Source organism: Lithobates pipiens, unplaced genomic scaffold (genome assembly GCF_037356315.1).
Source record: "Lithobates pipiens isolate NorthernLeopardFrog02 unplaced genomic scaffold, aLitPip1_a1.2 Scaffold_19, whole genome shotgun sequence".
In the NCBI taxonomy this organism is placed as follows: Eukaryota; Metazoa; Chordata; class Amphibia; order Anura; family Ranidae; genus Lithobates; species Lithobates pipiens.
In genome coordinates, this window is record NW_027507764.1 from 47,152,705 (window position 1) to 47,167,175 (window position 14,471).

At 44.2% G+C, this 14,471-nt stretch overlaps 1 protein-coding gene across 1 annotated transcript in view; it reads right to left on the reverse strand.

The window, feature by feature from the left end:
• Positions 1–14,471, reverse strand: part of SCIN (scinderin) — a 178,256-nt gene that overhangs the window by 18,447 nt on the left and 145,338 nt on the right. Inside the window, exons 9-10 of the mRNA XM_077490713.1 lie at positions 10,364–10,485; positions 7,219–7,309 (exon numbers count right to left, since the gene is read on the reverse strand). Coding sequence (XP_077346839.1) covers positions 7,219–7,309; positions 10,364–10,485 — 213 coding nt within the window. The remainder of the gene's footprint in view (positions 1–7,218; positions 7,310–10,363; positions 10,486–14,471) is intronic.

Here is a 14,471-nt window from a genome sequence, read left to right on the forward strand (position 1 = left end):
CAGAACAAATGTGCAGTGGGGAAAATAATGATTTGATCCCTTGCAGATTTTGTATGTTTGCCCACTTACAAAGAATTGAAGGGTCTATAATTTTTATCATAGGTGTATTTTATATGATAGAGACAGAATATCAACTAAAAATCCAGAAAAAACACATGATACAAATGTTATAAATTGAGTTGCAGTTAATTGAGTAAAATATGTATTTGATCCCCATGCAAAACATGACTTAGTAGTTGGTGGAGAAACCCTTGTTGGCAAGCACAGAGGTGTAAGACTTTTCTTGTAGTTGGTGACCTGGTTTGCACACATCTCAGGAGGGATTTTGGTCCACTCTTCTTTACAGATCTTCTCTAAATCCTGAAGCCGCGTACACACGGGCGGACTGTCTGGCCAACTAAGTCCGTCAGACAATCCGACGGACAGTCCGTCCTACTTTCAAATGAACGGACTTGACCACACACGATGAACAAACAGTCCGTTGAAAGCTTGCGCGATGACGTGTACAGCACGTACGACGGGACTAGAAATAGGACGTCCAATACACAGCAATGCAACCTTTCGCCGTGTAAATCCTTTCTGAGCATGCGCCATACTTAGTCCGTCGAACTAGCCTACTCACGAGCGGATTGTCCACTGAAACCAAAGTTGGACGGACAATATTACGGAAATTCCGAAATACTTAGTCCGCCAGACTGCACGCTGAAAAAGTCCGCTGAAGCCCACACACGAGCGGACTGTCCGTTGAAATGTGTTTCGGCGGACTAAGTTGGCCAGACAGTCCGCCCGTGTGTACGCGGCTTTAAGGTTTCTCGACAACTCGAAGTTTCATCTAGTTCCATACAATTTCTATAGGATTAAAGTCTGGAGACTGGCTAAGCCACTCCATGACCTTAATGGGCTTCTTCTTGAGCCACACCTTTGTTGCATTGGTGGTATCTCTTGGGTCGTTGTCATACTGGAAGACCCATCCTAGACCCATCTTCAGTGTTCTGGCTGAGGGAAGAAGGTTCTCATCTAAGATTTTACAATACATGGCCCTGTCCATTGGCCCCTCAATGTGGCAAAGTCGGCTTGTACCTTTAGCAGTGAAACAGCCCCAAAGCATCATGTTTCCACCTCCGTGCTTGACTGTAGAAATTATGTTCTTAGGGTCATAGTCAGCATTTGTCTTTCTCCAAACTCGGCGAGTTGAGTGAATGCCAAAGAATTTTGGTCTCATCTGACCACAACACTTTCTCCCAATCCTTCTCTGAATCACTTAGATGTTCATTGGCAAACTGACCTGTATATGTGCCTTCTTATAGAGGGGGACCATGTGGGTGCTGCAGGATTTCAATCCCTGGTGGTGTGTTGTGTTACCAATGGTTTGCTTGGTGACTGTGATCCCAACTGCCTTGAGATCATTCACAAGCTCCTCCTGTGTAATCCTGAGCTGATCCCTCACTTTTCTCATCCTTACCTCATGAGGCAAAAGCTTACATGGAGCTCCAGACCGAGGGCGATCGATGGTTATTTTGTATTTCTTCCATTTGCAAATAATCGCTCCAACAGTTGTCTTCTTTTCACCGAACTTCATGCTGATGGTCTTGTAGCCCCTTCCAGCCTTGTGCAGGTCTACAATCTTGTCCCCGATGTCTTGTGACAGCTCTTTGGTCTTGGCCATTATGATGAGGTTTGAATGGAAGAAAGAGATTCTGTGGACAGGCGTCTTTTATACACATAAGGAGTTGTCATTAGGAGCACCTTCTTAAATTGACAGGACTTATCTGTGTACCACATGAGCACCTACTGTAGCCAGGCTGTGGGAGCCAGAATTATTGTTGGTTGGTAGAGGATCAAATACTTATTTTACTCACTGAACTGCAACTCCATTTATACCATTTGTATCTTGTGTTTTTTTCTGGATTTTTGGTTGATATTCTGTCTCTATCATTTAAAATACACCTATGATAAAAACTATAGACCCTTCATTTCTTTGTAAGTGGGCAAAGTTACACAATCTGCAGGGGATCAAATTATTTTCGCCACTGTAGATGCCGTTTCAAAGGTTGAATAGCTCTGTGAATTTTCTATAAATACTCCCCTTTATTTAGAAAAAAATAAATGTATTACTTAAAAATTATTCATCCGGCTATACACTGGAGAAAGAGACAACATTTTCGGAGGCTTCGGTTTACTGTTAATGTAATCACGGCCCCGCCTACTGACTTCGGTTTGCAGCCTAATATGAAATTTCATCTTGTGTGGAAAGGATGTGTGATATTAAAGTAAAGGTGGAAATTATAGTTAGAGAAGTTTACAAATAGACTTGTCAGTGTAGTCAATAGATTTATGCACATTTTTTTCCCCTGGAAATCTCAATGGTTTGCTGAAAAAGTATATAAAAATAATGGAGCGATGGGACTGATACATTCCGCTGCTTCTCCTCCCAGCAACCATGGAAAAATACAATGTAACCTCTCCCGCTGTTTTCTGACCTTGCCGCTTTTCAGAACAATTTTCTGTTACTGCGAGGAGACAGGAGGAAGGATAACCTGTAATTTTATAACTATTCTGTATCTTCAGCACTGAATACTGATCGGGGGAGGGTCAGAGGGCTGATAAACCTGCACATTGGAAGGAGAGATACACCCGTGACTGCACTTCACAGATTAAATCCCTGACAGCTTCCTCCTCCATCCTCAACAGCTTTCTACTCCATCCCTGACAGCTTCCTCCTCCATCCTCAACAGCTTCCTCCTCCATCCTCAACAGCTTCCTCCTCCATCCCTGACAGCATCCTCCTCCATCCCTGACAGCATCCTCCTCCATCCTCGACAGCTTCCTCCTCCATCCTCGACAGCATCCTCCTCCATCCTCGACAGCTTCCTCCTCCATCCCTGACAGCATCCTCCTCCATCCCTGACAGCATCCTCCTTCATCCCTGACAGCATCCTCCTCCATCCTCGACAGCTTCCTCCTCCATCCCTGACAGCATCCTCCTCCATCCTCGACAGCTTCCTCCTCCATCCCTGACAGCATCCTCCTCCATCCCTGACAGCATCCTCCTCCATCCTCGACAGCATCCTCCTCCATCCCTGACAGCTTCCTCCTCTATCCCTGACAGCATCCTCCTCCATCCTCGACAGCTTCCTCCTCCATCCCTGACAGCTTCCTCCTCTATCCCTGACAGCATCCTCCTCCATCCTCGACAGCTTCCTCCTCCATCCCTGACAGCATTCTCCTCCATACTCAACAGCTTCCTCCTCCATCCTCAACAGCTTCCTCCTCCATCCTCAACAGCTTCCTCCTCCATCCCTGACAGCATCCTACTCCATCCTCAACAGCTTCCTCCTCCATCCTCAACAGCTTCCTCCTCCATCCTCGACAGCTTCCTCCTCCATCCCTGACAGCATCCTCCTCCATCCCTGACAGCATCCTCCTTCATCCCTGACAGCTTCCTCCTCCATCCTCGACAGCATCCTCCTCCATCCTCGACAGCTTCCTCCTCCATCCCTGACAGCATCCTCCTCCATCCCTGACAGCATCCTCCTTCATCCCTGACAGCATCCTCCTCCATCCTCGACAGCTTCCTCCTCCATCCCTGACAGCATCCTCCTCCATCCTCGACAGCTTCCTCCTCCATCCCTGACAGCATCCTCCTCCATCCCTGACAGCATCCTCCTCCATCCTCGACAGCTTCCTCCTCCATCCCTGACAGCTTCCTCCTCTATCCCTGACAGCATCCTCCTCCATCCTCGACAGCTTCCTACTCCATCCCTGACAGCATCCTCCTCCATCCTCAACAGCTTCCTCCTCCATCCTCAACAGCTTCCTCCTCCATCCTCAACAGCTTCCTCCTCCATCCCTGACAGCATCCTCCTCCATCCCTGACAGCTTCCTCCTCCATCCCTGACAGCTTCCTCCGCCATCTTCCTCTGCCATCTCCGACAGCTTCCTCTGCCATCTCCGACAGCTTCCTCTGCCATCTCCGACAGCTTCCGACTCCATCCCCGACAGCTTCCGACTCCATCCCCGACAGCTTCTTCCGCCATCCCCAACAGCTTCTTCCGTCATCCCCGACAGCTTCCTCCTCCATCTCCAACAGCTTCCCCCGCCATCTCCAACAACTTCCCCCGCCATCTCCGACAGCTTCCTCCGCCATCCCCAACAGCTTACTCCGGCCATCCCCGACAGCTTCCTCCGCCATCTCCGACAGCTTCCTCCGCCATCTCCGACAGCTTCCTCCGCCATCTCCGACAGCTTCCTCCTCCATCTCCGACAGCTTCCTCTTCCATCTCCGACAGCTTCCGCTTCCATCTCCAACAGCTTCCTCCATCATCTCCGACAGCTTCCTCCTCCGACAGCTTCTTCCTCCATCTCCGACAGTTTCCACCATCATCTCCGACAGCTTCCTCCTCCATCCCCAAAGCTTCCTCCTTAATCCTCAACAGCTTCATCCTCTATCCCCCACAGCTTCCTCTTCCATCTATGACAGCTTCCTCCATCTCTGACAGCTTCTTCCATGAACCCAACAGCTTCCTCCTCCATCCCCGACAGCTTCCTTCTCCACCCCCGACAGCTTCCTCTTCCATTCCTGATAGATTGCTCCTCCATCTCCAACAGCTTCCTTCTCCATCCCTGATAGCTTCCTCCTCCATCCCCGACAGCTTCCTCTTCCATCCCCGACAGCTTCCTTCTCCATTAATGATAGCTTCCTCCTCCATTCCTGATAGTTTCCTCCTCCATTTCCAACAGCTTCCTCCTCCATCCTTGATAGTTTCCTCCTCCATCCCTGACAGCTTCTTCCTCCATCCTCGACAGCTTCCTCCTCCATCCCCCTCACCTTCCTCGCTCCGACTTCAGAAAAGGTTCCTGTGCTACTTCAAGGCAACTTCTATTGTCTTCTATTCTGCACTTCTACCAAAGTAGTACTCAAGTCGCCAGGAAGTCCCCTGGCAAAGTTGCACTCCAAGTCGCTCGACTTTCAGGTCGCGGCAGTGTGAAACGAGCCTAATCCATTTCCCGCGGCCTGGCCACAGAGGGGTCTGATCAATATATGCCAGAATCTCACAAATACTGGGGGGGGGGGGGGGGGGGGGTTAGGCTGAGTAGTGTAGTGTTCTTCTAAACAATGTTTGTGGTTATAGAACACCAGGGAAAAATGTATTCACCTTTTAATTTTTTTTTTCTATAACGGTGAACTAACGCAGTGTTTCTCAACTCCAGTCCTCAAGGCGCCCCAACAGGTCATGTTTTCAGGATTTCCCTTCAGATGAAATGGCTGTGGTAATTACTAAGGCAGTGAACCTGATCAAATCACCCGTGCAAAATAATGGAAATCCTGAAAACATGACCTGTTGGGGCGCCTTGAGGACTGGAGTTGAGAAACACTGAACTAACGCATTAAGCAGAACGGTTGAATAAAACTGAATCAGAGACACAGCTCCCTCTAGTGGCAATTTAACAAATATCTTAATTTACTGCAACAAGTACAGCAAAATGACAACGTGAACTTGACAAAAAAAAGGTGAACACAGCAATTATTAATAAAATGTGTGATCAATACCTTCCCTATTAAAAATTAAAAGGATTTCTGTATGCTCCTTAAAAACTGGAATTCAACTCTAAAGCAAACATTTATTATAATGCAGTATCAATTTTTAGATGTGATGGGTGCATTCGTTTTCTTTTTTTAAGCTTTCTTTCTTCCATTTTCGATTGGTGATCCAGCCATCAAGTCTGTTGTTTTTCAAAAGAACAAGCTGTCTTCTGGATGTATCAGTTTACATGGATGAGACAAACCATTTAACCCTGACATAGGTGCTTACAATAAGCATCATTTATTTATATCATGTAAAACCTTTATCCAAAAAGGAAAAAGCTGTTTGCTGTAACTGATTATAAAGTCTGAGCTGGAGTTTAGCTTAAATTTATTAGTGTATGTAAATCTACCAGTACATCTAACACTCCCCTCTCCCCCAGACTGACAATGTGCTCCTTCATTCGGACTGGAGGTGCTCTAATACAGGAGGCGTGTTATTGGCCAGATCACCAGGTGAAAACAGAGGGAAAAAATACATCAAATGCAGGATCTAAGGGTTGGTAATCCTCCATCCCCGACAGGATTGGTAAGCTTAAATATACATGATATTACCAAAAGTATTGGGACACCTGCCTTTAAACGCACATGAATTTTAATGGCATCCCAGTCTTAGTCTGTAGGGTTCAGTATTGAGTTGGCCCACCCTTTGCGGCTGTAACAGCTTCAACTCTTCTGGGAAGGCCGTCCACAAGGTTTAGGAGTGTGTCTATGGGAATGTTTGACCATTCTTCCAGAAGTACATTTGTGAGGTTAGGTACTGATGTGGACGAAAAAGCCGGCCTGGCTCACAGTCATCAAATTCATCCCAAAGGTGTTCTATCAGGTTGAGGTCAGGACTCTATGCAGGTCAGTCAAGTTCTTCCACCCCAGACTCACTCATCCACGTCTTTATGGACCTTGCTTTGTGCACTGGTGCGCAGTCATGTTGGAATAGGAAGGGCCCATCCCCAAACTGTTCCCACAAAGTTGAGAGAATGGAATTGTCCAAAATGTCTTGGTATGCTGACGCCTTAAGAATTCCCTTTACTGGAACTAAGGGGCCAAGTCCAATCCCTGAGAAACAACCCCACACCATAATATCTGGACCAGAATACAAAGCAAGACATGGATGAGTGAGTTTGGGGTGGAGGAACTTGACTGGCTTGCACAGAGTCCTGACCTCAACCTGATAGAAAACCTTTGGGATGAATTAGAGCAGAGACTGCGAGCCAGGCCTTCTCGTCCACATCAGTACCTGACCTCACAAGTGCGCTTCTGGAAGAATGGTCAAACATTCCCATAGACACACTCCTAAACCTCGTGGACAGCCTTCCCAAAATAGTTGAAGCTGTTAAAACTGAAAAGGGTGGGCCAACTCAATATTGAACCCTACGGACTAAGACTGGGATGCCATTAAAATGAACGTGCGTGTAAAAGCAGGTGTCCCAATACTTTTGGTAATATAGTGTATTTTGTATTTGATACCGCTTTAAAAAGAAGTGTTCGCTGACCACATGGGGGAACTGCAGGCATCTGCCAAACATTTGCACGTGAAAAGCAATGTGTGCATGCATGTGACCTCACATCACCCTCCCACATAGACCTGTATGTACTATAGCTGCAAGCTCTGTACAGCTGAGATCAAAACCCACCTGGACAGCTTGTCCCCCCAGAGAGCGATCCAGCTGCACGGTAAGAAAAGCTGATGTGGTTAATTCATCCCGAGTGGACTGAGCTCCTTGCCTGAACAAAATAAACACAGGGGCGGTTAATGCAGCACAAACATTTGTTAAAGAAACAGATTATTGTATCCAAAAGGAATAAGCAGAAAGCGCAACACTGGAATGTAAATATACTATACAGGTACAGGGGGTATAGAAAAGAATCACCCCCCATTGCCCCCCAAACACTTCCCATCCGGGACAATTCTGACACTTCGATCCTACATGTAAAAATCACATTTTTCTTTGCTTAGAACCCATAAACATATATATACGACGCTTTAAAGGAGGACAGGAGGTCTTGTTCTAGAATTATTGCTCTCGCTCTGACGTTCGTGACAATACCTCATATGTGTGGTTTGATCAGATTTGACATATGCATGCGGGAGTAATGTATGCGTTCGCATTTGCGTGTAAGCACGGTCGGACGGGGCCCTTTACATTTTTTTATTATTATTATTATTTATTTTGTACATTTTTATTTATTTTTTTTACAATTTTTTGGGGATTAACTTTATTGCTATCACAAGGGATGTTGTTCATCCCTTGTGATAGCAATAAAGTTAATCCAAAAAAAAAAAAAATTTTGTACAAAATAAATAATAATAATAATAAAAATGGGCTGTGACAGGTCCTGTTTATGAACCCCAAATCTCTCATCTGGCCTCCCATGCAGCTGATCAGACACAGATCAATCTGACCGGCTGCTTTGCTGACCAGGTAAACAAAGAAACAGAACTGGGAGTGAGGAACTACTCGTCGCTGTCCCGGTTTCCAGAGTTACAAAGAGAGAGGAACAATGTCAGTTCCTCTCTCTCTGTTTAGGGCAGCCATCGCTGCTGGCCACATCGCTCCCGGACTCCAAAATCAGACAGTAAAGCCTAGGAAAGGAGGCGGCAGCCACAGGAGGGGGGGCAAGATCTCCTTCAGCCACCTGCAAAAGTGATTGAGTGGCTAATTAGCCACTCTGATCACTTCTGCCTAAAAGGGAATCACTGGCAGTGCAAATGAAGCAAACAACTATGGGTGGCAAGGCGCTGAACGGGCATTCAGTGATGCTGGAAGTTTTGTTACTGATAATAGAACACGTCTGTCCACAGACTCTGTGGACCGTCTGACATTTATCAAAATGAATCAATCATGAATTACCAGCAGCTATGAAGCCCTTAATGCCGATGTCGCCGATTAAGTGCTTTTGGGATGTGGAATCTCTGCGGGACTTTTAGGCTGCCTAGCGTTGTGGGTGTTCATCTGGAAGAATGTTTTGGTGTAGGTTTCATGGGCACAATTAACACCCAAAAACCAATTTTCCGCACCCGTTTGACAGGTGCAGATCATTGCAATTTTTGACAGCAAGGCCAGTTCTTGCTTTCATCAAGAGTACCTCTTATAGGGTTACGGTGTGAAGGCACCACCGACACCCAAAGTCGAATTTTTTCATACCTGTTCCCGTATTTATCGGCGTATAACACACTTTTTTCCCCTTAAAATCAGGGGAAAATTGTGGGTGCGTGTTATACGCCGATCCCCGACGATCTCCTCTGACTGTGAGCGGAGATAAGAGAGGGCCGCCGACATAAAAAAGCCAAGTGTATTTGGCTAGACTCGGCTCCTCTCGCAGTCCCGTCCCTGACTGTGAGCAGAGCCGAGTCTAGCCGAATACACTCAGCTTTCTGTATGTAGCCAGCGCTTGCTCTTCTCCGCTCACAGTCAGCGGAGATGGGCGGGACTGCGAGAGGAGCTGAGTCTAGCCGAGTACACTCAACTTTCTGTATGTTGGCCGTGCTCGCTCATCTCCGCTCACAATCAGTGGAGATGGGCGCCAATTTTAAATAATCAGTGGCTGCAAAGAGACTGGCAAGGCTGCAAAGGCACTGGGCAGGGCTGCAAAGGAACTGGTCAAGGCTGCAAAGGCACTGGGCAAGGCTGCAAAGGTACTGGGCAAGGCTGCAAAGGTATTGGGCAAAGCTGCAAAGGTATTGGGCAAAGCTGCAAAGGTACTGGGCAAGGCTGCAAAGGCACTGGGCAAGGCTGCAAAGGCACTGGGCAATGCTGCAGATGGACACTGGGCAAGACTGGGCTGCGGATGGACACTGATAAGGCTGCATTGATGGGTATTTAAATGTAAGTTTTTTTTCCTTAAAATTCCCTCCTAAACTTGTGGTGCGTGTTATACGCCGATAAATATGGTACTTCTATCTGTGGAAGAGACACAAGAATTTACCCCAAAAATCTCTAATCTTGTTCCCAGAGCACTACATTGTACAGACTGGCTCCCCAAGCCATTGCTTACAAAATAAAGAAAGCTTTCATTTGTTTGGCTTTATAAATGCAATTGTTGCTGCAGCAGCTTCTATACACAGTACAGATGTGCCACTTTACAAGTAGACCAAGGGGACCCCCAGGCACTATATTGAAAGGAATTTTTCATTTTTATGCTCTCACTTTAAGCATCAATAAATCACTGCTCATTTAAAAATAAAAAAATTTACAAACTTTTTTTTCATTGATACATGTCCCCCAAGGCATTACCCGCACCCCTATAACCACTGTATGCCCAATTACTTGCATCTAAGCCTTCAAAGTTCAGGTCCCATAAACTTCAATGGGTTTTTCGGTTCCAAACTTTCGTGATGTTTCGAAAGTTCTGGTGTGAACCGAACAGGGGGTCGTTCGGCCCATCCCTAATGATCACTACATCATTGGAAATTATGGTCCCTTTTGCTGCATAGCTTGCCCTGTAAACATCTAAAACATGTAAATAAAACCACATGAATATTAAAAAGGAGTCGGTATACTGATCTCTATTTTAAAATGTATTAAACTCATACAGATATCGAAATACAATATATTTTTTTTTTTGCAATCATGGTCTTTTGAATAAAAATGTAAAAAATAATAAAATTAATCAAATAAAAATAAATAATAAAAATTAAAACATATTGATTATTGATTCTTAGAGCTGTGCTTCTGGTGAATATAAATATCTTATCATTTCCCTTCTGATTTAATAATCTGATCTGTACTGCAGTAGAGTCATGTTGTGTATGTTGGGTGTATCATATATGGAACTCACCAGGTATAAATGATTTGGCCTTTTGGATAAGTGTAGAGGATGATGTAACAGTCCCCTCCATAGAACTGTCCGTATGTGCTCGGGTCTACTGGGATTCGTCCATTGCTCTCCACACGCCAGACCTTAAGGAAAAGAAAATAACAAGACATAAGCAATTAGGCACCTTGTATGGGATATTTTTATATATTTTATATATGATATAATATAAAATATTTTTTTATTTGCTATTTTTTTTCCAAGCACTGCAATTGGGACAGTCTGAGATAGCCCTACGTACTGCAGGTTGTCCATACATCCAATAAACACACTGTACAATATATTCAGAAGTGTATACTCATGGACACTGTTAAGTATTGGATGCATCATGACTCTGCCTACCGTACAATAGATATATTCAGCTTTAAACTGGATGCTTGTGAGCAGTAAGGGAAGACCCAACTGAATCTATTTATTGGAGCCCCTAAGAAATAGAAGAAGCCTGGGAACCAACTCGATTCCTACCTTTTGTTACTTTGAAGAAATAGCTGTTTGTTTGTCTGTGTCCATGTGCTCAGTGAATGTGAATGGTAGTGACTTTATAATTATCAACCAGCTGCTGCACTTGCAGGGCTCTAATGAGGAAAGTGGCAGGGGTTGCATCCCTTTATATGTGATCTCCCTTTGAGAGTATCTCACCAAAATTCAGTTTTTATTGCAGGGGATGCACAAAATCTGACTTGTATCTTAGTGTAGACTTCTGGGAAAATCAGTGAGCCAATCACACAAGCAGGAAATTACATTTTTTTAGGGGACTTTCTGTATACCACCTGTGTACAGAACACCTCCAGGTGGCCATATTGCCTTTTACAGAAAATGACACCCCAGACAACGTCACTTTTATGACGAAGCGCGCATCGGCTGGACAGGACATGCTGACGTCATTGCGTTACTCTCTGAGCGAACGGGTGTTCGCAAGCCGGCAATACATGCTATTTTAACTTCTATTGTTGTATGACCTTTATTTTTTTTGATTAAACATTTGTATCAGTTTGGCCCCTTTCACACTGGGGCGTTTTTCAGCGCTAAAAATAGCGCCTGAAAAAATCTGGCCCCTTTCACTCCAGTGTGAAAGCCGGAGGGCTTTCACAGTGGAGCGGTGCACTAGCAGGACGGTGAAAAAAGTCCTGCTAGCCGCATCTTTGGAGTGGTGAAGGAACGGTGTATTCACCGCTCCTGAACCGCTCCTACCCATTGAAATCAATGGGGCAGCGTGGCTATACTCCCGGGGAAAGTGCCACTGCAGCGGCACTTTGCGGGCGGTTTTAACCCTTTTTCGGCCGCTAGCAGGGGTTAAAACCACCCCGCTAGCGGCCGCATACCGCCGCTAAAATGACGGTAAAGTGGCGCTAAAAATAGCACCGCTTTACCGCCGACGCTGCTCCCGCCCCAGTGTGAAAGGGGCCTTTTACACTATGGGAAGTTCCCTTGTCTTTGTTTCTGAGTGACACCTGACATACCACCATGAGTCCGTGGCTTACCCCAATACCGGTTCACCGGCTGCAGGTTGTTCCCCTATCTGAGACTCCGGATTCCCCTGGATAAAGGCCCCGGCTGGGTATATAGCTGCAAACACTCATTGCTTGCCTTTTGGTAAGGGCACAATTTTTTATGGTGTTCAGCACTCGTGATGGAAGATCTCTCTCACATTAGACATCCCAGTCACCCACATCTTTGGCGAGTTTATTTGTGGACTTTATGTATTAGGCCAACTGTTTTGGCTTATATGGTTTAAGCTGCACATTTATTTATTATGTTCTGACACTATATGTATTATCATTATATTTTTTTTGGTAATATGTTCATTTTAAATTTTATTTTCACTTTGTTGGCAATGTCATATCCAGTTTTCTGGAATATTCACTGTTAGCGCAACTAACTTCTCCCTTGTTTCTGTTATATGGGTGTATCTCATATATCAGTTGCTGCTTTATAGTTTAGTATAATTTTTTTTTGTGTTAAGGGCGCGGTATTTTTTCCCTTTTTACAGAAAATTACAGCTCTGCAGATTGAAAAGGAAAGATCATTTTTTGTATTTTTTGCTAAATAAACGAAAATACACAGAAGAAAAAAAAAAAAAGTTTTTCTTCGTTTCTGTTATAACATTTTGCAAAGAAATAATTGTTCTTCACAAATTTCAGTCAAAATATATTCTACTACATTTCTTTGGAGAAAATAATCCGAATCAGTGTTCAAATTAATAGAGATCAATTGATCACACCTGATGTACTGATGGCCTATCTCATCTCTTGAGGCCCAAAAATGTCAGGACAGTACAAATGCCCCCCCCCCCCATGACCCCTTTTTGGAAAGTAGACAGTCCAAGGTATTTAGTAAGAGGCATGGCAAGTTTTCTGAAGTTGTAATATTTTGTCAAAATTTTTTGGGAAATAAATAAATAAATAAAAAAAAAAAAGATTATTTTTATGACATTTATATATATATATATATATTTTTACATACTGTCACCAGTGCAGTACACATAGTCATCATATAACTGGCGTGGTAGTGATCAGAGACACTGACTGGTGACAGTACAAAAAAATTACTACATTTTCTTTCTTTTTACAATTTTTTTTTTAGTAACACACTGGGGTTAATTTACTAAAGGCAAATAGACTGTGACAGTGCACTTTGCAAAGTGCAGTTGCTCCAGAGCTTAGTAAATGAGAAGAAGCTCTGAAAACTTCAATCATCCAATCATGTGTAAGCAAAAATGCATTTTTTTTTATTTTCCTTGCACGTGATTGGGTACTCTTTGCAAAGTGAAACTTTACCTCATTTACTAAGCACTGGAGCAAGTCTATTTGCCTTTAGTAAATCAACCCCTCTGTGACCAAAGCAATATAGTGTACGACTCTGGGGAAGTGATCAAGATTTTATTTATTTATTTCCACACTATAATTGCTTATAGCTGTGAATTTCATACCTATAATTAAGCATTTTTTCTGAATGAAACAGATTCATTCAGTTTATTTTGTGGTGATTAGCTATAATTGGCCAGTGCTCTTTACATGGTACAGGTGGGCTGTGATTCGCCCTGACTGTACCATGTGATCACATTGACCAATCACAGCTAGCAACACAATTGTACACAATGAATGAAAGAAATACTTGTATAGTATGCGAACTGAATCGCCTCTAGGCGCTGTGACAAGCTTTGATCATCTGCTAAAAGCCAGGTGATTTTCTTCCAGGCGGATGTTGATTGGTAGAGCATTCCATAGCCGAGGCCCTTGGACAGCGAATCTCTGATCCCCCTTGGATTTATACCGGGCTTTGGGCACGAGGAGGAGGTTTTTGTTGGCTGATCGAAGACCGAATATAAGCCATCTATTGTTTACAACTATCATGTGACCTGCTGAGATTGGTCACATGATACCGACAACAAGCCGCTACGCTGATCATTGGACACAGTTGGTGACAGATTGTGTCTCAGTACGGCTCCGCGCAACGCGCGAACCAGGAGGTCATCTTATGATGTCCATTTGGATCGATGAAAGGCCCACCTGGCTCTCATTTTGTTGCAGGCCGGACGGGAATTGGTTAAAGTCCTAAACAATAGCGCTTTAGGGATTACACACAGTTTTATCAGTTTACCCCCCATTTAGGTATTAACCCTATGCTCATTTAAGATGCATGTCAGCGTCTGGGAGGGGCTTTACAGCCTGGGGGTAACAATTCTGATTTGACTAGGGAGAGAATACAACTAAATACAACTACAAATATGAGCAGGGAGAGAATACAACTGAATACAATACAACTACAAATATGAGCAGGGAGAGAATACAATAGAACTACAAATATGAGCAGGGAGAGAATACAACTGACTACAACTACAAATATGAGCAGGGAGAGAATATAACTGACTACAACTACAAATATGAGCAGGGAGAGAATACAATTGAATGCAATACAACTACAAATATGAGCAGGGAGAGAATAAAACTGACTACAACTACAAATATGAGCAGGGAGAGAATACAACTGACTACAACTACACATATGAACAGGGAGAGAATACAACTGACTACAACTACAAGCAGGGAGAGAATACAACTTACTACAAATA